This window comes from Giraffa tippelskirchi, chromosome 7 (genome assembly GCF_054371585.1).
Source record: "Giraffa tippelskirchi isolate mGirTip1 chromosome 7, T2T-mGirTip1v1.2.pri, whole genome shotgun sequence".
Taxonomy (NCBI): Eukaryota; Metazoa; Chordata; class Mammalia; order Artiodactyla; family Giraffidae; genus Giraffa; species Giraffa tippelskirchi.
Window position 1 is genome coordinate 91,004,595 of NC_137281.1, and position 27,992 is coordinate 91,032,586.

At 34.8% G+C, this 27,992-nt stretch overlaps 3 protein-coding genes across 3 annotated transcripts in view; 1 reads left to right on the forward strand and 2 right to left on the reverse strand.

Annotated features, from left to right (window-relative positions):
• LOC145512684 (olfactory receptor 11H6-like) overlaps positions 1-27,992 on the reverse strand; it is a 364,468-nt gene that overhangs the window by 224,807 nt on the left and 111,669 nt on the right. The window contains exons 2-3 of the mRNA XM_081506971.1: positions 12,757-12,845; positions 10,774-10,848 (exon numbers count right to left, since the gene is read on the reverse strand). The gene's annotated coding sequence lies outside the window, so the exon portion shown is untranslated. The remainder of the gene's footprint in view (positions 1-10,773; positions 10,849-12,756; positions 12,846-27,992) is intronic.
• LOC145512696 (olfactory receptor 4Q2) lies at positions 6,220-8,360 on the forward strand. The gene has a single exon (XM_081506987.1). It carries the CDS (start codon positions 7,419-7,421, stop codon positions 8,358-8,360), a length of 942 nt encoding a protein of 313 aa, XP_081363113.1. The 5' UTR covers positions 6,220-7,418.
• OR4K14 (olfactory receptor family 4 subfamily K member 14) lies at positions 15,662-16,594 on the reverse strand. Its single transcript, XM_081506995.1, has one exon. It carries the CDS (start codon positions 16,592-16,594, stop codon positions 15,662-15,664), a length of 933 nt encoding a protein of 310 aa, XP_081363121.1.

A 27,992-nucleotide genomic window follows, 5' to 3' on the forward strand; every position in this document is an offset into this window, starting at 1 on the left:
ATCTCTTTAAGCAAAGGAAATAAAAAAAATGAACAAATGTGAATACAGCAAACTTTGCCTTTTGCATGGCAAAGGAAACCATCAACAAAGTGAAAAGGCAGCTTACTAAACTGGAGAAATCATTTTCAAATAATATACATGATATGGGGTTAATATTTAAAATATATAAATCACTCATATACCTCAACAACAAAAACCAACAAGTTGAAAAATGGGCCTGAATTGACGTTTATCTAAAGAAGACATACAGCTGGCCAACAGGTACATGATAGGATATTCAACATCAGAAATCATCAGAGAATGCAAATGAAAACCACAATGACAGAATGGCTATCATCAAAAAGACAACAAATAAGGAGTATTGGTGAGGATGTGGAAAAAAGGAAACACTTGTACACTGCTGGTGGAATTGTAAATTGGTGCAGTCACTATGGAATAAGTATGAAGTTTCTTAAAAAAATTAAAGATATAACTGTCATATGATTCAGCAATTTCATGTCTGGGTATTTATCAAAGAAAACAAAAACCTTAATTGAAAAAGATATATGTACCCCAATGTTTATTGTAGCATTATTTACAATAGCCAAAACATGAAAACAACCTAAATTTCATTACCCTGACATCAAAGCCAAAGACATAGGAAATGAAAACTACAGACCAACGTCTCTAATGAATGCTGAAATAAAAATCATCAACAGAATACTATCACAGAGAATTTAACAGCATATTAAAAGGATTATACACGGTGACAAAGTGGATTTTTTTTCTGGAATGCAAGGATGGTTTAAAAGATGAAGAGCCGTCAAAGTAATATATTAACTACATGAAGGACTAAACCCACATGGATATCTCAACTAATGTAGAGAAAACATCTGACAAAACTCCTCACCCTTACATGATAAGAAACATAAACAACAACAAAAAACACTAGGGGTAGAAGTGAATTATCTCAACGTAATAAAGACCATTTAGGAAAAGACTCACAGCTAACACTAGAGCCAACGGTGAAAGACTGAAAACATTTCCTCTAGATTAGAAATAAGGCAAGAATTCCCACTATTACCTCTACTATTCAACATAAGAGGAAGTCCAGAGCTATTACACAAGAAAAAGAGGTAAATATTATCCTGAAATAGAAAAGGAAGAAGTAAAATTATTTCTGATTGTAGACAACATGATCTTATAAGTAGAAAACCCTACAGATTCCAACAAACTGTTAGACCTTATGAACAAATTCAGCAAAGTTGTAGGATTAAAAACTCAAAAGACAAAATATTATTTGTACTTCTAAATACTATAAACAGTCTAAAATAAAATTAAATATCATTCATTTACAATAGTATCTAAGTTAAAATAGGGATGAAGTTAACATAAGGAGGTTGAAGATACATACATTAAAAACTATAACATACTGTTGAAATAAATTATAGAGACAAATAAATGGAAAGACATTCTGTGTTCATGGACTGCAAGACATAATATTGTTAAGATGTGCATACTAACCAGAGTAATCTGTAGATTCAATACAATAATATTTAGGCTAAGTGAAGATAGCAAAGTCACTACAACTATTTAAAAAATAAAATTAAAGAAAAAGAAATTTACAGTAGTTCAAAAATAACATAAAGAGTAAAAAAATCTAACTAAACTTTACTCTGAAAACTAAAACACATAACTGAGAGAAATTAAGTGAAGCTATATGTTCATGTTTATGTACCACATGACTCATTGCTGTTATATGGCAGTGATCCCAAACAATTATATTGTTTGACTGATATATTAAAATTCCAATTAGTATCCCTATAAGTATGCTAAAGGAAGTTGATAAGCTAATTCTAAACTGTAGGTAAAAAAGAATAAGGCCTAGAATACACAGAGCAATATTAGAGAACAAAGGGGGAGATTTATAGTACCAGATATTAAGATTTAATGTAAATCTTAATGTGACAGTGCTGTATTAGTTAAAGTATAAAAAATAGAGAAGAAGATTAAGATGGAGGCCCATATATAGTGTTATTTACCACACAGCCTCACTACAATCTAGCCAGAAATTAATGGTCTCTTTAGTAAATATTTTTAGGTCAATTAAATATCCATATGAAAGAAAATGAAACTTGACACCCTACCTCACACCATACAACAATTAATTTTAAAAGGATCATATCCTTACATGTGAAAATCAAAAATCTTTAAGCATCTATTTTAAAATGAGAATATGTTCATGACTTTGAGAGAAAGAAATATTTTTCAAAAGAAATGTCTTTAACCATATATGAAAAAATTTGACATTATTAAAACTAAGAGCTTCTGCTTACGAAGACACCATTAAGTGAAACAGTAAGTGCTAATAGAATTAGATCATTGCAATACATATATTCAACAAGGGATTTGCTTATATGTGATACAAATAATTTAAGTCAGAAAGAAAATGCCCATGATCCAGTTAACAATTGAGCAAACAATTTGAATTGGCATCTCATGAAAAATACTTCCAAATAGCCCATAGACACATGAAAAAGATGTCAGTTTGATTTTGGATTTTTCCTACAACAGTGAAGATAAAAACTGATATGAGAGAATAGCATGTTTATATTACAAAAAGAGAAACTAGTGATGTCAATAAAGAAAAATATTTGGTGGTTTCTTATTGAATTAAACAAACATATATCCTACAATTGAAAAGTTTCAGTTGATATACACATACATCCAATAGAAATGAGTGATATGTCCATCAAAAAACATGAGCAGGAATGTTCATAGCAGCTTTACTTGTACCTGCCAAATGTCCAACAACAATGCAATGTGTAAGTAAATTATGGTATGTTCATACAATGGAAGAAATAATATAGTTCACGGGTAACAAAAAAATAAACACTGATTAGCATAATTGCTTGGAGAAATTTCACAGAGAGTATTAAATCAAAGTAATCAAATATATACAGCATTAACATATAATTCCCCTTATTGAAATTCAAGAAGGCTAAATTAATTAAGAGTGATTAGAAATCATAAAAAGAGTTTTAGGGTTTTTGACTGAGAGGAGGATACGAGGAAGCCTCCTGAGGTACTGTTGATATGCTATTTCTCTGCTTGTTTGGAAGTTTACATAAGTAAAAATTGAATCAATTATAAATTTAGGCTAGGATTAAATATCAATATTTCAACTATTTGCATCTTGTAATACCCTTGAAATCTAGAGAATTTCTGTACATTAATAATGCAAACATAATAGATGGTTAAGTGATAACACGCACATGAAATTTTCAGAATAAGGAGTATTCAGTTCAGTCCAGTCACTCAGTCGTGTCCAACTCTTTGTGACCTCATGGACTGCAGCACGCCAGGCCTCCGTGTCCATCACCAACCCTGGAGTTCACCCAAACTCATGTCCATTGAGTCGGTGATGCCATCCAACCATCTCATCCTCTGTCGTCCACTTCTCCTGCCTTCAGTCTTTCCCAGCATCAGGGTCTTTTCCAATGAGTCAGCTCTTGGCATAAGGTGACCAAAGTATTGGAGTTTCAGCTTCAACATCAGTCCTTCCAATGAACACCCAGGACTGATCTTCTTTATGATGGACTGGTTGGATCTCCTTGCAGTCCAAGGGACTCTCAAGAGTCTTCTCCAACACCACAGTTCAAAAGCATCAATTCTTTGGCACTCAGTTTTCTTTATAGTCCAACTCTCACATCCATACATGACCACTGGAAAAACCATAGCCTTGACTAGACAGACCTTTGTTGGTAAAGCAATGTCTCTGCTTTTTAATATGCTGTCTAGGTTGGTCATAACTTTCCTTCCAAGGAGTAAGTGTCTTTTAATTTCATGGCTGCAATCACCATCTGCAGTGATTTTGGAGCCCCCCAAAATAAAGTCAGCCACTGTTTCCACTATTTGCCATGAAGTGATGGGACCAGATGCCATGATCTTAGTTTTCTGAATGTTGAGCTTTAAGCCAATTTTTCACTCTCCTCTTTCACTTTCATCAAGTGGCTCTTTAGTTCCTCTTCACTTTCTGCCATAAGGGTGGTGTCATCTGCATATCTGAGGTTATTGATATTTCTCCCAGCAATCTTGATTCCAGTTTGTGCTTAAAGAGTATACAAATAATTAAAAACCCAAAAGATATTCATTAATACTGCTGATGAGGCAAACACAAATTAAGATAATGAACTATTATTTTACCTATCATATTTGCAAACTTACAATAAAGATTGATATTATCCAGTGTTCTAAAGAGTTTAAAATAGCACCATGTATATTGTTCACAGGAGGAAGAAACAGTCTGTCAACATTCGTCTCAGAAATTTCACTTTAAGGCCTGTATCCCTTCCAAATACCCAATAAATACCTAAACAGCTATGAGCAAAATTCAAAATTTAAAATTATTCATTGTAGTGCTGTTTGCAGAAGTTATAAAATAATAAATGATATGCATGTCTGTTAATTGAATATTTATTTCATTATAGCAGAACTATTTTAAAAATATTATGATTATTTAAAAAAGAATTAGCGTTGCATACAGTATATGAAAGTATATCCATAAATCAATCTTTCTCTCTCTTTCTCTTTCTTCTTTTCCTTTTCTCTCTATTCACCCCTCTCTCTTCTTCTTTCCCCTTGTGGTATGGATGTGGCCGTGGAACAAAGGGTGAGAATTTTATCCTTATTTACATATCTCTATGATTTAGAAAAATAAAACAATATAAAATCTAAAGTGGGAATCCTGACTAGAGAAGGTACTCCAAATAAAGAAAGTGGTGAAAAGGTTTACTGTTTTTGGCAAGGTACTTGGAACCAAACTTTTCCTAATGTTTCATTATCTTTCTTATGAACCTCAGTCCTGGGAACATTTACCTCTCAATTTACATAACATTTTAAAAATAGGTCTGCTATAATGAAATAAATATCCAATTAATGCATGCCTATCATTTATTATTTTATAACTTATGCAAACAGCACTACAATAAATAATTTTAAATTTAGAAATTTTAAATAACCCAGCTGACATACTGGAACTATCACCCAGCTGATATATTGCAAAAAAGAATCTTTTTTTTTCCTATCCATTGCCATTTACGCCTGCATACCACTATTACCCTAAAACACACATATTTTTTGTGTTTGGTAATTTCTGGCAATAGACTGTGATTTAAAAATTTTAATAATTCCCATTGCGATTTGATTATGAGTACCTGAACCCCTAAATCCCTGAGCGCCAAAATTTCCTAATAATGACCAGTGTAACCTGTGGGTTCCACTTTATTTATTTATTTTCCTACATCTGTAGTATTTAGGATGGCTCTGTAGTGTTAATGTGCCAGGCTTCTGTGACCACAAGCCCTGAGAATCTACACTTTATATGCAGAAGGTATATAAGTAGACTTAAACTCTATTATGTTGAACTCTCATGTTTTTCATGTTTCTAAATTTCAGCAATAAATGTTCATTATTTTTGTGATTATAAAAATGTTTAAACATGAAAAATTAAATAGTGAAATCTTTTTTGAAAAACATATTTATCATTAAAACCTTGCTTTTAATAAATCTGAGGTTTTTTATTTTATACCTAGACAACAATAATTGCCCTGTAAAAAAGTAACATGGATTATAATTAAGGGGATTTTTAATCTGAAATTTAGTAACTAAAATAAGCAACAATTAAGTTGCAAATAAAGGACAAAATCCAAATATTCATTTTTTAAATATAAATATAAAATAAGAGTTTTACAATAAAAAAAGCTGTGTGGATATATATAACTTCACAAATTCACAAAGTGTTATATATTAATCAAAAGTATAATTGAGTTTATTATAGAAAATTTAAAACTATCAATAAGTAAAAAGAAAGTTTCAATTGTCCAAGTAAATATTTATATTTGTTGTCTTTCCCTTTAGTATAGCTATTTATATAGCTTAACTTTTCTGTGTATATAAATTTTTTTCATGTTTTAAGTGTATTTTTGTTTGTTGTTTTATTTCCCTTTATTTTTTAATTTTTTTTATTTCCCTTTATTATTTCACCATTTTCTCAGGTTAATGAATCTTTTTGCAAGCATCATTTTAACAAAATGATACTTAAATTTGGGAGATTCTTCATATTATTCCTTGATAATTTTAATTGTTAGCATATAAATAACAATATTTCTATTCATATAATTTCTTTTTTTTCCATATAATTTCTTTAATTGAGAAGTATATACATTTTTACTGTTTTCTTTAATTTTTATTTGGTTTAAGGTTATCTTTTTCAAAACTTACATTCTTGTTAAATGCCTAAATGAAGATCTATTCAGTTCATAGATTCAAACGGGGCATGAACTATGATGATAAAATATAAAGAAAATTCACTTATATCTAAACTTGAAATTATTGTGTCTTAATTCCTCAAAATGTTGCTATATGTGTGGTAGCACTACAGACTTTTAGTCAATAGCAACTATCGCGTGTACCCACAGTCCTCAGTAGACTATTACCCATCCCATTTCATGCAGTAGCACCTTCTAGCTATTGCTCATATGAATGGATGAAATACACAAACACACTCCCTGGACTGCTAATTCTTTCATATAAGAGAAATCATTTCTTTGTGCCCAATTTGATAGGAGTCAAACAAGGGAGTAACTTGAATGTATGAATAACCATCATATGACTCTATTTAGATCAATAAAAGCATGCTATGTACCCATATGTCCACAGCTATGACTTAAGATGAGAAATGTTATTATAAATAATAATAAGCTGGATGGAAGTGTATTATAACAATAATATGCAAGACAGACATTCAGCAAACTTAAGTAAGTGTCATTACTTAGGTAATGAGCTAGTAATAAGGCCAAAGTGGCAAATAAACTTCGCTCTAGCCATTTTTACAGGGTGGAGCCTCAAGAGTTATCTTCATAGAAAAGGCCACAGGGTTATTATAGTAGCCTAACCATCTGCAGTGTGATGATTTCTTATCTCAGATAAAACCTCTATAGACTCTAACGCCTGTACACTGGAATTTTAAATTCTATCTTCTAGTTTTATTTTTTTCTAAAGATTATAATTTTTTAAAAATGTTAGTATCTTAGTGAAATGTAATATTGCCTTGAGACAATGTAAAATAGGGGAAGGAAAATGCTGACTGATGGAAGATAGAGATGCATCAAGTTGAAGTTAAAAGTCCAGTACTGGTGACTTTCTTCAAAAAATGTTGGCTACTTCATCAGTATCTCAGAGCTAGAGTTGTTGGGAAATATGCATTCATATCATCTAAGGAAAAATAATTTCTTCCAGCTAACCAATCAAGATGCATCCTACAGAAAAAATTCACTTTTGAAATAAGGTTCTTACATTTTGTGTGAAATATCTTATCCATTTTTAACATTACTAATGCCCCATTGTTTAATTTTTTGATCCAGGTGAAACCAGATCAAATGGATGAAAACCAAACAAAGGTAGTGAGAGAATTTATCCTGGCAAGTTTCTCACAGACACAATCTATTGAAACAGGGCTATTTGTACTATTTCTTCTCTTCTATGTGTCCACCTGGGTAGGAAATGTCCTTATCATGGTCACAGTAGTCCATGATAACCATCTGAATTCATCACCCATGTATTTCCTTCTTGGCAACCTCTCTTTCCTCGATCTATGTTATTCAACAGTAACTACCCCTAAGCTTCTGGCTGACTTTCTTGATAATGAAAAGCTCATTCCCTATGACCAATGCATTGTGCAGCTCTTCTCCCTGCATGTTGTAGGGGCAGCAGAGATGTTCCTGCTCACAGTGATGGCCTATGATCGCTATGTTGCAATTTGTCGCCCCCTGCACTATACCACTATCATGAGTCGAGAATTATGCTGTGGGTTGGTAGCTGCCTCCTGGATGGGAGGATTGGTGCACTCTACTGTCCAGACAATTCTCACTGTCCGTCTGCCCTTTTGTGGGCCAAATCAGGTGGACAATTTCTTTTGTGATGTTCCTCCTGTCATCAAACTTGCCTGTGCAGACATTTTTGTCATTGAATTGCTAATGGTATCTAATAGTGGGTTGATTTCTACCAGCTCCTTTGTAGTACTGGTTTCTTCCTATGCCACTATCCTAGTCAAGATTTGCTCCAAGGAAGGAAGGCAAAAGGTACTCTCAACCTGTGGCTCTCACCTCGTGGTGGTAATGCTCTTTTTTGGACCCTGTATTTTCATCTATGCTCGTCCATTCTCCACTTTTTCTGTGGACAAGATGGTGTCTGTACTCTACAATGTTATTACTCCCATGCTGAACCCCCTCATCTACACCCTTCGGAACAAAGAGGTCAAGTCAGCTATGCGCAAGCTGTGCGATAGGAGTGGACTTACTTGGAAAAAGCAGGAGACATAAGAAGATGAAGTGAGTTTTTGAAAGCAAAGAATCTTGGGTTAGAAAAATTACTTGGCAAGAATGTGTTACGAGATGGTAGCTTAGTTGTTTGGTTTTCTCCCATTAAATTGTAATACTCCTATTTATGGCTTTATAACAAAATTAAACCCAGAAAAACTCCTTTCATACTGAATTGTTCTGTTTACTGCTTCCTTTTCTTCCCTAAAGAAAATCTGGTTTCTGTTTCCTATCAATTTATGCTCTTCCATTCTATCCACTTATCTAATAAAATTTTATTCTATATATTTTGTATATTCAGTTTGCTATTACATACAGGTACAATCTACCCTTTCCAAATTCTCATCAATTTCTTCTCCACCTTGCCACAGGTTTTTTCTTGATCTCAGTTTTAACTTACTCCAACTAAAAGTCTGCAATGAATTAAGTAATGAATTTATACAGGTTTCTTACTCTCACAAAAAAAGGAATATCAATTAGATGAGTCACAGTGAATCAGATTTATATGACTGTATAACAACAAACTAGTGGGATATATTAGTCTGCTTCATCACTTCACCACACTATTAATTACCATCTAGTAGTGTAATTGAGACAGCAATTGCCTAATAGTGTGGGTTCAAATACCCCTCTTCGAATTACAAGTCAAGTAAGGTCCCTATCCATAGCATGTATAAATTGATGCCTATTTTCCAGTTCTTTTTGAGAGCTAAAAAGGATGATAGATATGACTGCAGATTGGTGCCTGGCTCATAACAGGGTTTCACTATTATTTACTCATTGAAGTTGATACTTTTTCAAAAGATACAGATGGTGAAATTCTAAATTTGTTGATTTGCCTTAATGAAATAACAGTGTAACCTACTGTAACTGGTTTGTGGAGGATGCTAGAAAGTGTACAGAAATAAGTCACAACATTTTCAATTTCATCAACTATTGGGCACAGTTTATATTACTGTCATTATTTTCATCAATACATTAGTTACCCTTAAAGTTATATTAAAACTAATTCATAGGTTTGTTTTTTGTTTATAAGCAAAGATAGGAAAATCAAAATGACATTCAAGTTTAGAACAAACTAGACACGAATTTAATATAAATGTGAAATACAAATGAAGCCTCCACTTTTTAGGATTTTTATGTCAGTGGATTATAGAAGCAATTGCAGCAACTAATTTGTGTGACAGAGTCAGAAGCCAAGAATATTTGGTTAGTTCATTGGATACTGAGGTTTTGTCTTTATTATCTATACATTTCCGAGTCAGAGCCAGATTTAGCTCTTTCCTATGACAGATGAAGACTCACATGGTTCCGTAGCCAGAGCTGGTGAACGTGCAGAATAGATGCAGCAAAACTCCAAGTGAGTGTGTGAACCTCCACTAAAGTGTTCTCTTAGCACTTGTTATCATTGTTTAGTCGCCAAGTCATGTCTGACTCTTTTTCGACCCCATGGAAGTAGCCCTCCAGGCTCCTCTGGCATCGAATTCTCCAGGCAAGAATACTGGAGTAGGTTGCCATTTCCTTCTCCAAGGAATCTTCCCAACCCAGGGATCTAAACTATGTCTCCGGCATGGCAGGTGGAATCTACTGCCTAGCCACCAGGGAGGCCCTACATATTCCCAACACTTACTTTTTAAAATGTCTAAAATAAAATGAATTAAAGACTCAATAAAAATATGTTGAATGATTGGGGAAGAGATATTTCAAAGCTGAGGTATTTTCCCCCATACTTGGAAAGAGAATTTGCAAATTTTTCACTGAGACATAGGAAACATTTTGAGAGATATGCCAGAGCAAGAACAGATCAAAATTGCTTTAGTTCTTAAAACAGATACAAAAACATTTATAGATACACCACCTGTTGTCAGTGAAGACCAGATAGACACCTAAATACTGAGCAGATAATTAGGAAACCCGATCCATAACACAAATAACTAGAAAGCATGTGACCTCATCTATAGAAAAATGACTATTTATAATGACTATAAATAACTATAGTTGAATTATATGTTAGTCTTTCAGTTTTTATTGCTTAATAACAGTATTACTAACAGAGGAGACAGCTGAGGGTTCAAATTCAGCAGGTTGAGACAATTCATCATAAAGACATAATACAGTTTATTTTTCTCTAGAGATTAGGAGAGAGGATCTCTCTTGCTTCTAGACATTTTCCACTAATCAATAATATATGGGAAAAAATGATACTTAGGAATTTAAAAAATGGCTCAACATTTTGTAATAGGAGGAGAAGATAAAAAGTATATAAAATAAAATCAGTATTCTTAGAAAATATAAAATATAAATAAACAGATATAACTATAAATTCTACAGGATAAATGAGAATGCATGTTTAAACAGAAGTACAAATAAAGCTCTCTAGAATTCTCAAGAAAGCAACTGCCCCAATAAAACATACCTAGTACTACTCTTTGATGACTTTTACTGCTTCTCCTGTCACGACCACACCACCATTTTTGCAACACCTGTATATCTGTATTTTAAAATAAGAAGTTTTAAGAAGTCCATTGTATTTCTATACACTGACAAAACAAAAATTGAAAATGTAATTAAAAGTACTAAAATTATACTACATGTAAAGCATCAAAAGCAAAAATATTAAATAGAAAATAAAGTAGTTATATATTCAATTCATAATTATGGAAGGTTTACTGGGTGAAATTCATCACTCATTCAAAAATAGCAGGAAACTCCTTAATCTTAGAGAGGATATCAATAAATATCTACTGAAAACATCAGCATGTGAATTTTTAAAAAGCTTTCCCATGAGATATGAAGCGTGCCAAAGAGTCCCAATATTGCCATCTAAATAATATGTTGCTAGACATCCTATCCAGGCAATAGCACAAGGAAATGAAACTAAAACCCATAAATGTTGGAAACAAGGAGACAAAATTGCCTTTTACAATGACATAATTCTAGCACAAGTGCATATTCTATGATTTCATTCTATAAGTTCAAGAAAAGAAAAAATAATGCATCCATTAAAAGTCATGACTGTAGTTATCCTTTGTGGGTGGAGAACGTAGGGGGAATGAGGGAACTTCTGATGTCATGTTCCTCAATCTGGGTGCTTGTTATACAGGTGTGTTCATTTTGTGAAATTTTGTTGATCTATGTAATTATTATTTGTATACTCCTCTAAATGTATGCAATTCTTCAGTAAAAATGCTTATCTATAAAAGGTAAAAATAATAAATAAAATGTTACTTATTTGAATAGTATTAAAATCAACATCTGGCAAGATCAAAATAAAAATGAGGCAAAAAATAATCGAATTTTGGCAGCATAACTGTCCCCCACTTAATCCCTCTCCTAATACACCAGGCTGTTAAAGCTTTATAGGTGGGTGATCTTGCTGAATTTTTTGGAAAATACATTTCTCCCCCTGTGCGAAAGTATTCCAGAAAAATAAAAGTTCTGAAACTTATTTTATAGGACTTCTGTAAATTCAATACCAAATGAAAAAGAGAAAGTAAATAAAATTATAAACAAATCTTACTAATTATTGTGAAAGTGAAAGTTGCTCTGTTATGTCTGACTCTGAGACCCCATGGACTGTAGCCTGCCAGGCTCCTCTGTCCATGGAATTCTCCAGGCCAGAATACTGGAGTGGGTAGCTGTTCGTTTCTCCAGGACATCTTCCCAACCCAGGGATCAAACCCAAACAGATTCAAAAAGAGAACACTTTTACAAACTCAAGTTAAGGCTGTATTTGTATTCCTTTATCAAGCAGAATTTATCCTACTATTATTTATCCAAAGATGGTTCAACTTTACAGAATTTCTTAGTGTAATATTATATTGAGCAGATTTAAGAAGAAAAATATATCATTACCCTAACGTATGCAAAATATCACTTGACAGAATGTAAAGAAATTATCATTCTGTTAATATGTCTCAGAATTTGGCAAGAGAGCCACTCTCTATTATTTGAAGTCAATACTTTCAGTTATAATTGAACAAAATTGTGAATTTACTTTTGAGTTTTCTTGTTCCCCTTTCAACATATTCATGATGGAAATCTCAATATCCAGCATCTCTACAATCTTATCCTCATTTTATTTTCAGGAAAAGAATATTTATATTAATCATACAGACCATGCTCTCTGCTTTTCTGCTTAAGATGGAATAACAAGGACTGGATTTACTTTTCCTTCTAAAGTAACTTAACATAAAATACACAAAACAATAGTTCTCAGAATCCTGGACATCAGGCATTGAAGGACAACAATGGTCCCTAAGAGGAAAAACATTGAGTCCTACAATTGCTCAGCTTTTTGCTGTCAGGGATTTTTCTGGGCAGCAGTGATATATATCTGAGAACACCTTCTGGTCCATTAGTAGAGATTTCTCTCACAAGAAAATCCTTCCAATCATACCTTAATAGCAATACTCCTGCAGATTGATAATGTCAGCAATCGTTCTGTGGTTCTCAATCATGGTTGTGAATTACAATTATCTGAGGCAGCTTACAGTTAAAAAAAAAAAAAAAGCACATATTATTTGCACTTAAAAATCATTCCAGGTGCTTTTTTAGTATAAGCAGGTTTCAGGTTACACTTTGAGAAACACTGTACTATGTATTTAATTTACCTTATCTCAGAATAGGAAAATAAGTTTTATAAATGGTTCCTCAAAACTCAAAGATGTTCCTCTATTTGGAAGGTATGACTTCCTATGAATTGACAGTGGTGAATTTCCTGCAAAAGTTCAGAGTCTGTGGGAAACAGACACTGATGACTCCTTTCACACTAGTTTTACTAACACATCAAGTATCCATGTTTATGTCCAGACAGCTTAAGTGCAGGGATTTCTCCATCTAGATTGATAATACAATGGTCCACATCCATCTTCATGGATCTGGCCTAAACAACATGGAGAGTTGAGCAGATATTAGAGATGGGACATAGCCACTGGATAGTTTTATTAATAAAAAGAAAATAGGATCTAGCATATTTGGGCACTTACTATATGACTGAGTCATGCTAAACTAAATGAAATGTGTGTGTGCACATATGTGTGTCTGCAGTAATATAACAGAATCCAGAATCATAGGAGATAGAAAAGCTGAAATAATAAGGGGAATCTTTTCTGAATATCAAAACTGAACTAGGTTTCCCTTTCATTTGCTCTCAGAGCATATCATGTTTATTCCTATCACAACTTTCATTTAATATGTTTTGATTGTGTGTATAACCAACTTTATTCCACTAAACTGGAAATGTGTGTTCTTAAACACTCTATCTTCACTCCTAGCACAGTGCACTGAATCTTAAATATGGAAGGTGCTTGACAAACATTTGTCAACTGAGTAAATAAATCTGAATAGTATTAGCTATATCTTCCATGATGAAAAGTGCTATGTCCAAAGTCTGTAAATCAAAAAATCTGTATTATGTCAATAACAACTAAGGAAATTAATCCCCAAACAGATATTGATTTCCTTTTAAGCTTTTTCAGTGTTCACCGATGCAATGAACATGAACTTGGGCAAACTCCAGGAGATGGTGAGAGACAAGAAGGCCCGGCGTGGTGAAGTCCATGCGGTCGCAGAGTTGGACACAACTGGGCGAATGAACAACAACAATGTTCACATATACGGGCATAGTTATAAAAATTGACTATGTCCAAATTTATAAAATAGAAACACAGTATTATCATAATAGCAAGCAAGATGACTATAGAGAACATATCCCAAGGAAGAAGTTGTTTTCCTTCTATGTTCTTCTAGTGTTTAGGCACAAGTGTAGGATTATAGTTGGAAGGGAAAACAGAAGTACCCAGGAGCATGCTTCTCCTGATTGACAACAATGTACAAAGTTATTGGAAGTTTCATCCAGTTACTCAAATAATTCATGCATTACCAAATTCTGTCCTTTGGCTTGATGTTTCTGAATCAACTTATGAGAAAATTGCTCGAATCCTCTAAACATTAACTTAGTTAATATCAAACTTAATTCTTGCTTGTGATTGTCTTTCAGGATCCAAAGACATCAAAATCCAGCATAAGATCTGAATCTGTGTTATTCTGACAAATGCTTCCTAATAGATGACTCCTTAAGGGACAGCATCAACTCAGTAAGATGCAATGTTTATTAAAAACCTATTATAGGTGAAAATTTATTACTTAAATAATCCAGTATATATCACATAGTAAGTTTATGTTTATACCATGAAATATGTGGCCATAAAATATTTTCTCATGTTAAAATTAACTTCTATAACTCAATACCACCAACACACATTCAGTTTTTAAATAAAAAAGTTTAAATATAATACACATTCAAAAGGAAAAAATAATATATTTTTTAAAGCAATACAGTCCTGAAATTGTGAGGTATTTTTTCCTCTCAGGGTTTCAAAACCATGACAAAGATTCACATGGTATTATTTATTCTCAAGCTACCTTCCCTGTGCCAAATATCTCATGTCTTGAATATCTATGAACTGAGATCCCTTGCTGTGTTGGACTATAATTGTGTATGTGTGTATGTGTGTGTGTGTGTGTGTGCTCAATCATGTTTGACTCTTTGCAACCCCATGGACTGTAGCCCACCAGGTTCCTCTGTCCATGGGATTTTCCCAGGCAATAATACTTAAGTGGGTTGCCATTTCCTTCTCCAGGGGATCTTTCCCACCGAGGGATCAAACCCGTGTCTTTGGCATCTCCTGCACTGGAAGGCACATTCTTTACCACTGTGCTAACTGGGAACCCCCACTGGACTACGATTAGGAAATAAAAATTCATTTTTAATCAATTTTGTTAGACAAACTGTTATGAGAAATCTGGCTTAAAAATTTGTGGAGTCCATTCCAAGGAGGATGTGTGGAACTAAGTAAACATACACATGCTTGCCTGCTTAGTAGCTCAGTTGTGTCCAGTTCTCTGTGAACCCATGGACTGTAGCCTGCCAGGCTCCTCTGTCCACAGTATTTTCCAGGCAAGAATACTGGAGTGGGTAGCCATTCCTTTTTGCATGGGCTCTTCCCAGCCCAGCGATCGAACACATGTCTCCTGCATTGCAGGCGGATTCTTTACCATCTAAGCCATTAGGGAAGCCCTGAGTAAACATATATTGTATAAGTAATTACATATACATATATATAATATCACATATGAAATCATGTATATATTTTGTTGAAATCAGTGACTATTTCTCTGTAATGTAACACAATACAAATTATACTAATGTAATGTCAGAATGAAATATTTGATCAGAATTATATTAAAGAAAGATATCTTCTGAATGAATAAGAACATATAACTTTTTGGAAAGCTGGACCTCAGTAAAAAGTCACATGTCGGTTTCTCAGTTTCTTCATAGATATTTTCATCTCCTTATTTCTCAGTGTGTAGATAAGAGGGTTCAAGAGTGGAGCAAAAATGATGTAAAACACAGAGAGGAGCTTGTCCACAGAGAACCCACTAAAAGGCCACACATAAATGAAAATGCAGGGCCCAAAGAAGAGTGTGACTACCATGATATGTGCCGAGCAAGTTGAGAGTGCTTTGGATACCCCACCAGCTGCACGCTGTCGGACAGTGATGAGAATAACAGTGTAGGAGAACAGGAGGAGAAAAAAACAGCTCATGGAAAGCAACCCACTGTCTGAGATCATAAGTATACCCAAGGCATAGGTGTCCAGGCAGGCAAGCTTGATCACAAGAGGAAGGTCACAGAAAAAGCTGTCCACCTCGTTGGGGCCACAGTAAGGTAAATTTACAGTAAAGGCTACCTGACTGATGGAGTGCACAAATCCAACGACCCATGAAACCAGCACCAGCCCCACGCAAGTCCGTCGGCTCATCACTGTCATGTAATGCAAAGGCTTGCATATGGCCACATACCTGTCATAGGCCATGGTAACGAGAAGTACCATCTCAGCCCCACCAACAAAGTGCAAGAAGAAGATTTGAGCCATACATCCTCTGAAGGAGATAAGCTTTTGATCACTAAGGAAGTCCCTGATCATCTTGGGAGTGGCAAATGAGGCCAGCCATATGTCCAGGAAAGAGAGATTCCCCAGCAGGAAGTACATAGGGGAGGAGTGTAGATGGGGGTCAGATATTACAGTGACCACAATGATAAGGTTGCCCAGAACAGTGACCACATAGATCTCAGAGAAGAATACAAAGAAAAATTTTTGAAGATGTTGTGAAGTGCAGAGTCCATGCAACACAAATTCTGACACCAAGGAATAATTCTGCAGGTCCATTATCACTGGTCTCAGATTTTGTTCTGAATCTACACAAAGAAAAGAGGTATAAGCGAAAGTGCCTATCGTTTCACAGGCACATGAAAGTGATCAACTAAGTGTGATGTAAATATAATTTTTAAGTTGTAAGAGACAACATAAAATACGATATATAGAAGATTAAAACCAATTCCCTACCAACATATTTATTCACCTTTTTCAGACTTCAGTGTTTCCTTAGGGGCAGTTAGACATTCTATTCTGGGAGACTCTAGCGTAGATGAGAGTTGTGGGAATATTTTTTTCTCCATTATCTAGCCTTTGCCCATGAGCAAATGTAGAATCAATCATGTATAGAATGTGAACCAAAAATCCTTGTAGGATTGAGAATATAAAGATTTTCTTAATAGTATTATAGTCTGTCCACCTGTCAATATTATCAGCCAATGCGTAACTGTTTTTAAGTAACAAACCTAAGAATTGGAATTAAAACTTAATTTAAAATAATGCCATCAATGACAGTTGAACGTACATTGTCAAGTCTCCCCTTCTGTCCTCTTTTTTCCATTTACCTGTGCTGTGCTTAGTTTCTCAGTCATGTTGGACTGTTTGTGACCCCATGGCCTATAGCCCACCAAGCTCCTCTGTCCATGAGGATTCTCCAGACAAGAATACTGGAGTGGGTTGCCATGCCCTCTTCCAGGGGATCTTTCCAACCCAGGGATCGAACCCAGGTCTCCCCCATTGCAGATGGATTCTTTCCCAATGAGCTACCAGATAAGCCCTTTGCATTTATCTACACAAACTCAAAACAATATCTGGCAAAGACATTTGATGGGTGGCCATATCTCTATACCTAAACACCAACCAACATGTCTCCCACCAGAAGCCAAGAGATGAAGTAAATTTCATCCCTTTGTGGCAAATTAAAAAGAAAAATATTCTTCCAAGCTAAAAAGCATGATTTGGGTTAAAAACATATTTGAGATGATATATAAATATAGGATAGCTGCCAGATCGTGAACTGTTGTATATGCTGTTTAGTAAATTGGGGGGTAGTGACATTATTGTGCTATATATGAGTTATAGAATGGCATTTATCATATTTTCTGTTATTGTCTTTGAGCAAAATTTGATCTAAATAGTAGCCCAATTGTATACAATTTTAATCTAAAGCATGAATCTGTACCATCAGGGAGAATAGCCTCAGTTGAGGCCACAGGACTCTTTCCTAAACTTTGCTCTTTGTCAACATCTTGGAGAAAACATAATTATCAAATCTACAAATGACAGAAATCTGATGGAGTTCACTTATAAAATATTTCAAAAGGCTAGAAAAATGGGCTGTAGTCAGCAAATTATATATATGGAAAAGAGAGAGAAAGGAGTGTAGACTGATACTTACCATGTTAATAGGGATATAGACTATTATTCATGCACTTCTTTATAATTATGTTTTTTATGCTTTATAATTATAATGAAAATATATTTTTTATTTTATCATTTAGAAGTAAGAGAAAACTGTTTTTGTCAAAAAATGAAAAAAGCCCTTATAGTATAATTTGTTATTATGTTTGTGATTAACTGATAAAGAAGATCTGGTTCAGAAAAATCATATCTTATTTTCCAATTAATATTCAACTCAAGATATGGCTTCCCAAAGAGCAATAGAGTTAGTATCTCTTCAGGTTAAGCCTATTTGGAATTTTTTTTGGCCTGGTTTATTAAATCCAATTTATCAACTATAAAATTCACCCATTTTAAGTGCAAAAACTCTATGATATTTAGTGAACATATCTTCTGTACTAATTTAATCCTTCACACACTCACTCATTCAGATCATATCTACATAACAGCAACAAAGTTTCCCATTCTCCCTTAATTAAGTATGTAGAAACCAACCAATATGAAAGAAAATAAATAAATTTACCTAAGATTTATACAGTTCCCAATTCCACACATTTTTAAAAATTACTGCTTTTGTCATCTTTCTCAATTTGGTTTGGGGATAAAAAGCTAATGGTCTAATTCATTTGTATTTGTAATTGTTTTTTTATAAACTGACTATTTTGAAAGGATTTTAGAATGGCTTTCAATGAATGAGATTTTTTTTTTAGGGCCTCTCAACAAGAATCAGAGCATAAAACCTATGGAATAATTTGGTGGGGGGGGAGGTGCTGCTTTCACAATTATATGTAAGAGATTGCTAAATTCAGTATTTGATTTAAAAAGATAGCTTTGAGCTCCCTAGAAGTACAATGGGATGTATAGGTCCCACTATTGATTTATCATGAGAAATAAGCTTGTGTTTTGCATTCCTCACAAGAGGAAGTTACTGTATAAATCTATTTGTAAAGGCATTGAACAGTTCTTCATGAAAAATTTTACAAAACATGTAGAACTGTCCTTTATAAGAGTTTTATTATATTTACCCTTTATAAAATTGAAAATATAATATGAAATAATAGTTTTGTAAGGTTTTTACCGGGAACTAAAGTAACACAGGGGCTTCCCAGGTGGTGTTAGTGATAAGGAATCCGCCTGCCAATGCAGGAGACTCAAGAGATGTGGGTTTGATTCCTGTGTTGGGAAGACCCCCTAGAGTAGGAAATGGCAGCCCACTCCAGTATTCTTGCCTGGAAAATTCCATGGACAGGGGAGCCTGGTGGGCTACAGACTACATGGGGCCCCAAAGAGTCAGACACAACTGAGCAACTAAGCACATAAGGAAACACATTCCACGCTTGAAATGTTCTAATGGTATGAATAGGATACAATAGTAAAATTTTAAAATTTAAAGGAATTAGTGTTTTTATCTGCTTTAAACCACTCAAATAGCACTCATCTCAACAGACTTTTGAGATGGATTCAAAACTTGTTTATTCCTCTTGAGCTTTTATAAATGCATTATATTTAATTGAAACACCTTTGGTAATAGACTGGGGTTATAAATTTGAAATTAAGTGCTTTGTGGACAGAGTGGTCATAAATCACAATTCTGGAACTCTTCATAAATATAGTTGGATTACTCTGACACCAATTGTAGCATACATAGTATAGACCACAATGGTAGTATCTTTATTGATATTTCTTCCTCTTTATGACCATGAAAAATTTCACATGTAAACCTAAAACATAACTATTTTAATTTAGTGTTTTATAAAAATTAAGAGAATGAAAAGTTGAAATAATCAAATGGAAAACTCAGGAAGCAAAAAATTAAAAAAAAAAACACTTTTACTTGCTGTTGATTCAAAATGTTCCAAAATTAGATATTGGTGATGGATGCACAACTCTGAAATGCAAAAATACTAAAAACCATTGATGAACACTTAAAATGAGTGAACTCTATGGTATGTAAGCTATATCTCAGTAAAGTTCTTTTAAAATAGATACTAAAAGAAGTAGAATAAGAAAAACTTAAATAAGGTTCTAATTTCAGAGACCCTTTTATGATTTGCAAGGGCTTTTTAAAGATCATTAAACAAATGTTGAATTTGTAATCAGGAAAAAAAATCAGGTTGATTATGCATACCTACAAAAGATACTTAAATATAGCAATGAAGAAATTTAAATGTTAATACATTTTACTCTAATCATTTAATATACAAGATAAAAGAATAAATCAGTCTCTATCTAATTTTTATGTTTAGACATACATTCACTTAAATATACATCCAATGATTTTTACTAACCTGAAGTTAAAATATTCAGTACTGACACTGTAGATCCCACAGTTTGAATTTTACATCTACTATACTTCAATAAAACTTTTTAAAGCATGTATATTTTAATTCCAGAGAAGATTTAATAGAGAACTTCAGATTTGAGTCTCCTTCAGATTTCAGATATAAATGTCTATATCCTCTCACCCATCAGATTAAGAATCCTTTAAAGACCAGCTATTTTCGGCCAATTATCATAATGGAGTCTGGGGAATAAACCATCTTCTAGTGGAAATTTTTGGTAGTGAATCATGTTCACTTCCCCAATTGACAATGGAAGAAACATTTTAAATATCTGTCAGATTATAAAATCATAGCTGCAATTATTTTAATAAGTCAACTCGAATAATAAGGCATCATTATCTAGTTGAAAAAGTATAAAATATACTTTTCTCTTGGTTGGTGGTTTAGTCACTAAGTCCTATCAGACTTTTGCGATCCCATGGAGGGTAGCCTGCCAGGCTCCTTTGTCCATGGGATTCTCCGGGCGAGGATACTGGAGTGGGTTGCCATTTCCTCTCCAGAGGATCTTCCTGACCCAGGACTCAAACCCTCATCTCCTGCATTGCAGGCAGATTCTTTACCAACTGAGCTATGAGGGAAGACCTAAGAAATATGCATGCTTCTTTCTTAACTAGTCAAATTAACAAGTTATATTCTAAAAATATGCTGAAAATCTGCCAACCGCATACATTATCTTAATGCAATCTTGATCCAGCATAACACTTTGGAGAAGGCTCATTCCTACCAGCAATATCAGATTTATATATAACAAAATATTTGCGTTCTCAAAGTCAGATTCATGTGATCGTGTATAACGACCTGTTGTCTGGGTTACTTGCAGATCATTTATAATTAGTGTCCCACTTACTTCCCCAAATCATTTTAAGTTAAATCAAGTTTATTATTCTAATGGTTGTATGATGATTGCAAAAATCCTAGAATGTTCTAATGAATGGTAATCACATTTGCAACTATCTACATAACATTGAATTCCATATTAGACATATACATGCAGTCAAATTTATAACAAATTTTTCTTCCAAGATAGCACCTGCATGTAATGAAAAAGACAAGTTCCAAATTGGTATTACATAATTATAGTTCACTAAAAGGAATAATAAAACCTTTCTAAGTTTCTGTTTCTCAATTTAAAACACAGAAATAATGGTTGCTAAATAATGATTTTAGAAGTAGACTACATAGATCAGTGTCACTTGTTTCTGAAATGTAGCTTTTATGTGGGTACAGCTATATTATGTAAAACAAAGAATTACAGAGAACTTGTGACAAGTCACAGAAGTGGATACTTGATAGGGAGGTAGGGAAGGATTTATTAAATGTGATAATTAATTTTATGTGTCAAATGGAGAGTGTCTTTGGATGAGAGTGATGTTAAATTGGTGAACTCTGAGTAAAGGAGATCACAATCTACAATGTGGGTGGGTCTTATCCAATCAGTTGAAGGCTAAATGAATACTTTAGATTATCCTCTAAATCTTTGAGATTGAATAGAAGAACAACAACTGAAAAAAAAAACAGTCTTGCCAAGCAAGAAGAAATTCTCCTGTGGACTGCCTTGGACTTCATCTGAGCCATCAGCTTGCCTAGGATTCCAACTTGCCAGTCCACACTTCAGATACCGGACTTGCTAGGCTCCAAATCACATGAACCATTCCTTAGAATAAATCTCTTCTCTTCTTGTCTTTTTCCTTCCCTTCCCTTCTCCTTTCCCCTCTTCTGCCTCTCCTTTCCACAATGGAATAATTCAGATAGTAGAAGGACAAAATATCAAAATATTTAAAATTAAAAAAAAAACTTTGTATTTGAGACATCATCACAACAATATTAAAATCAATGTTAAAATTCCATGGACAGATGAACTTGGCAAGCTACAGTCCATGGGATCGCAAAGAATTGGACATGACTCAAGTACTGAGCACTCACACAAGAGATTTTTTGGCATGTACATTAGTGTTTCTCATCAAGTTTAGGAAGGTTTGGGATTTCTTGTTGTTGTTATTATTATTCCTTTAACTATCGTTTCTATTTCTTTCTTTCTGTCTTGTTTTCCTTCAGAATTGCCATTATATATTTTAGTACTTTTAATGGTCCTCCTCAGGTCTCTAAAGCTCTTTTAATTTTTCTTTATTCTTCTTTGTTTCTGTTCCTTGACTGGATAATCTCAAATGACTTATTCTCAAGTTCACTGATATTTTCTTCTGAAAGCCAAAAGTGCGTTGAATGTTTCATTTCTACTAGTGAATGTTTCATTTCTGTTATTGTATTTTTTCATTCCAAAATTTTTTTTTTCATTATTTCTGTCTCTTTATTAATATTCTCAGTTTATTCTTCTGGCTCAATAGCTCTCACACCTATGATATAATGTTAGCAAGATGCTGGGTCACAATCCTATCTTCCTGTAGCAGATCATATTTTCCAAAGATGGTTACATCAGAACCTTTTCTTCCATATATTCTACAATGAGACACACCTCTCCCAATGAAGACATACAGCCCATAATGCCAGACATATAAGAAAAGGAGCCCTCTTGAAAGATTAGGACTCTGACTCCAAGGTGAGTTCAATTTCAAAATAAACTGATCCTATGTTGATCAGATATGAACGCTTGGCTCAGCCCTTTCTCACTCACTGACTCACAAATTTGCAAGCAGAATAACGTGGCTATATGAGCCACAATATTTGGGGAAGTGATTTGATGCACATCAAACTGAAACACTCATGCATAATCCTTCTAGAGCCCCATAAGGTCATGTCAGATAGACTTCCATACATCCTGTGTTTTCATATTTCCTTCTACCCTTCTCTATGTCAGTTGTCCCCAATAACACATCCCTAATACTACTCTTTGATGACTTTTTACTGCTACTCCTGTCATGAACTTTCTTCTCAAAACTCTTTAGAGTTGAACTACATCACATTGAAAGCCTTCTACTCCAGCCTGTAAAATAAATTCTTATGCCAAATCTGCCATTGCTCTTATTTTTTAAAGAACACTAGCACTTTTCCATTCAGAAGCTACTGCTACTTTCTCTAATGCTCACTTTGCTTTTTCTACCTCTGATGTTTTGTTTAGGATTCTCAGGCTTCCGTGCACACTCTGGTTATCTGACTACTGTGGGCTAAAGCTGCTCATATCAGAAATAAGTCTCATATTTCCATAGATTAAAAGAAAAGAAAATCTCTAATGGTGTCTGTTAAATTAAAGTAGTAATTAAAATGTTTCTCTAAAAATGCCTAAACACTGATGGTTTCAAAATTAAAGATCATATTTTAACCATCTTAATACATTATATAATCTAAATACTAGTATAAACTTGGCACTCATTAAAGGTTTCTGGAAATGACATTTATTTCAAAGAAATCTCTACCACTGGCCATAAGAGAAGATAATGCTAAAATTACTATAAACAAGGGAAAGCTTCTGATATGTACAGAAAAAAACAGCTTTGATAACCACACATGTTTAGAATATGTTAAACTGTACAGGTACCAACAAATAAAAGAAAAGTTAATGCATCTGACATTAACATATAAATTGGGATTTCTGTGGCTAACCTGCAAGTATACTGGTTACCAAAGTATATTTTCTGTAAGTAGCTCTCCTCTACTCTTTTGTCTCTCCTTCTAATCCCATGTCGCTACTGACTTCTCAGATATATGAATTGACCATTTCACTGCCACACTAACTGAAAATGGTTAAGATGTAATTGATTTCCCTTAAATCTTTAAATCTTCATCACATAATTAACTGTAGCACTAATTGCTTAAAATGAATCTGCCCTGAGAATTTATTTTATGCCCAAGATTGTGTAATAATCTAGTGCAAATAAGAAATGAAACATCATTGCAAGCCTCAAGGGGTAACTTGATTAGTGGCTCTTGACAAAAAAATGCAATAAAAAGTCAAACTTTTAATGATAGTATCATGTAGCATGGACTGTGTGTACACAAAAAGGACAATGTTAATTCTAAACCAGGAGGTCAGGTTAAGGTAAAAACATCATTGAGGGCATAGAACTACCTGCTCAACATTTTTTTTTTTTTAAATAAATTTATTTATTTTAGTTGGGGGCTAATTACTTTACAATATTGTAATAGTTTTTGCCATACATTGACATGAATCAGCCATGAGTTTACATGTGTTCCCCTTCCTGGACCCCCCCCCACCTCCCTCCCCATCCCATCCCTCTGGGTCATCCCATTGCCCCGGCCCTGAGCCTTTGTCTCATGCATCGAACATGGAATGGTGTTCTGTTTCACATATGATAATATACATGTTTCAATGCTATTCTCCCAACATTTTTTAAAACTACTATTTATTGAGAATTTAACATTAACTACAGACTCGGAGAAGGCAATGGCACCCCACTCCAGCACTCTTGCCTGGAAAATCCCATGGATGGAGGAGCCTGGTAAGCTACAGTCCATGGGGTCGCTAAGAGTCAGACACGACTGAGCGACTTCACTTTCACTTTTCCCTTTCATACACTGGAGAAGGAAATGGCAAGCCACTCCAGTATTCTTGCCTGGAGAATCCCAGGGACGGTGGAGCCTGGTGGGCTTCCGTCTATGGGGTCGCACAGAGTCAGACACGACTGAAGCGACTTAGTAGTAGTAGTAGTAGTATGTTAGTTTGAGACTGATAAGAGTCGTGAAAGATTTCAATGTAGAGGATCTTTCTCTAGTGTGACTGCTAACAAATTTACCCAAATATTAGTGTTCAATTAATGTTCTCTCATTGACACTAGATGGTTTCAATACTCTTTTTATGGGTTTTACTAAGAGCAAACATAACATTCACAAACACATCACATAATAGGAAATTTTATTTATTAATTTGTTTATTTAGCAAACATTTCATTTCTATTCTATGACAGAATTTTCTAAGCATTATCTTTGAGTGATGTTTTAATCTGGGGTAATTTCAAACAGTTTCAGTGTTTCATGATGGAGCAATTCTGATAAAACTTTTTTTTTTTTTTGCTCTACTACTTTGTGTCTTTGTGCCACATTTTCTCGGAGGGCAAATATTTAGGAAAATATATTTTTTTTAATAATTAAAAGGGATCCCAATTTCCACACTGAAATGAGAAATGCGCTGCCTTATTAGATACTGAGCTCCCATTCCAGTGGAGGGTTTCTTTTCCCTGGGACCTCAGAGCTGAAATGCTGCAGCCAGAGGTTACCTCCATGTACAGCACAGTCTTCCCTCTGATCTCTGAATGTTGCTTAACCTCTCTGTGCCTTACCTTCCAGTGTGCCAGATACTGGTCTAGGTGCTGGGATATAGGCAGGGTCCTCACCCAGGTCATGTCTCTGCTCCCTTTCTGTTCTAGGTCTCCTCCACATGCCACTACTGGCCTCTCTCCATCTGGTAGAGCCATGAGCCTTCCCAGGAAGGTCTGATCCAGAAGGAGACCACTCACCAGTCACCAAGGGACATCTTAAAATCTTCCCAGGGGCTGGCTGGTGGCTGAAATGGCACTAGCACCTGGGTGGGGCCAGTGTGACATGAAGGAAGGGAGGAATGTTAGGCTCAGGGGCAGTTCCATCCACAGAGCCTCATTTCCCATCACTGGCCATTATAGGAACAGCTGCTACTTTGTGAGTACCAGTGGGTGTGAGGGACGAATTGCTTGGCATTAACATATTGCATATAGTTAATTCCATTGTGTGTTAGCCACTCAGTCGTGTCCAACTCTTTGCAACCTCATGGACTGTAGCCCAGCAGGTTCCTCTATCCATGGGATTCTCCAGGCAAGAATACTGGAGTGGGTTGCCATTCCCTTCTCCAATAAATAATGCCATAATTCTCTCCAAACTGGTTTCTCCCACTAATGTTGCATGAGTCCTATATTCCCACATTCTTTCTATCAATTTGCATCATTCAAAAATCTGCTTTTCATGTTAATTTGGTGGTGCAATGTTGGGAGCCATTCTGGAACCACTGCCGGATGACAAAGTCACGGCACCACTCAAGAAGAAACTGCAAAGCAGTTTCTCTCCGGGATCGGAACCTTCCCTCCTTCCTGTTTCTATGCTTTTGTTGTGGCTAACTCTGTTTCATTCTTTGATGGCTGGAGTTGTAGAGGCTTCCATGATGAGGTCATGAGAGTCCAGGAAAAAGAAAAATGATCCCTTGCCCCAGAGAAACATTCCAAAAATGATTAAACCTACTGAGGCCCCTGACTGGTGGGTCCCTAACATTCAGCCAGGGAATAAGGCCATGATCATTTGGAAAACAAGCCCTAAGCCTATTGTGACCTGGCCTCATGAGGAGATTGTTATTGATGACTGGAAAACTTTGGTCATGTATCAGGGAAAATTACAGAAACTAAGCCAATTGCCTTTTCTCATAAAGATTGGGATGCTAGAGATGTTTGTGCCCCTTCGAATCTAAGCATAAACGGAAAAGAAATAAATGAATTGTATTGTAAATAGTTTCTAGGTAAACTGCAAAAGACTTGTCCCTGCCAGAAATAGTCTTGTATTATGTGGGTAGATGGTAAACAAACCACCACTGACAATGGCTGTACTATGAGAGACTTTTGCCCTTAGACATCACTATAGTACTTATCCACTGAAGCAAGACACTGTATTCGCTGTAGTAGCAGGCTGTACAGAAAAGTAGATGGAATGATATGATTAATAGACTATGTTCTAGTAAAATAAAAATAGGTTTTTGGGTAAACATGTAACCAAAATGTGACAATAGACTAGGAAAAAACTTTTAACACATCTTAGAATTAGGGGATATTGATCTGAACGGAAAAATATTGTAAGAATCATTACGTAGAAGAACATGTGCTATATAAATAGAGACTAAAGCAATAAAGATTATGGTCTTTGGGCCATCAAAAACTCTCTGTCTCCTTTCTATTCCTTTTGTCAATACCATTCATCCTTTGGGGACCCCTGAACCAGCTGGAGCAGGACTCCGGCAGTGCAACTTTGCATTTAGCCTTAATTTTTTTCTAGTACATGAAGAAAATTTCCTTGGTTGTATTAGTTTCCTAGGGCTACCATAACAAATTGCCACAAGCACTGTGGCTTAAAACAACAGAAATTTATTGTTCCACATCCTGTAGGTAGAAATCTGAAATAAAGGTGTCATCAGGGCCATGCTCCCTCTGACAGTTCCAGGAAAGGATCCCTTCTTGCCTCCTCCAGCTCTGGCAGCTCCAAGTGTTCCTTGGCTTGTGGCAGTGTAACTCCAAACTCTGCCTATTGTGTCTTAACATGGCATTTTGTTCGTGTAACTGTGTGTCATTTTCTGTTTCCACAGGGCACATTCATTGGATTCAGGGACCACCCTAATCCAGTATGACCTCATTTAGACCATTATCTTTATTGTGTCTGCAAATACGCTATTTCCAAGCAAGGTCACATTCTGGGATTTCAGGTGGACATGAATTTTGGAAAATGCTATTCTACCAACTACACCTCTATGGCAAAATTATAAATTATTTACTATCTGCTTTTTAGCTTTTTACGATCAACACTACTTGAAAATTTCATTATATTTATCATATATGGTTATTTCAAAACTTCAATACTTGTGAGCAGGCAAGTCTTACAGTTGAAGTGTTCAATATCACTTTTTCAAAAAATCTTGAGTATATAGGAAAATAAATTAGCTTTTGCATTATTTGTCCATGGACTCAGCTTCC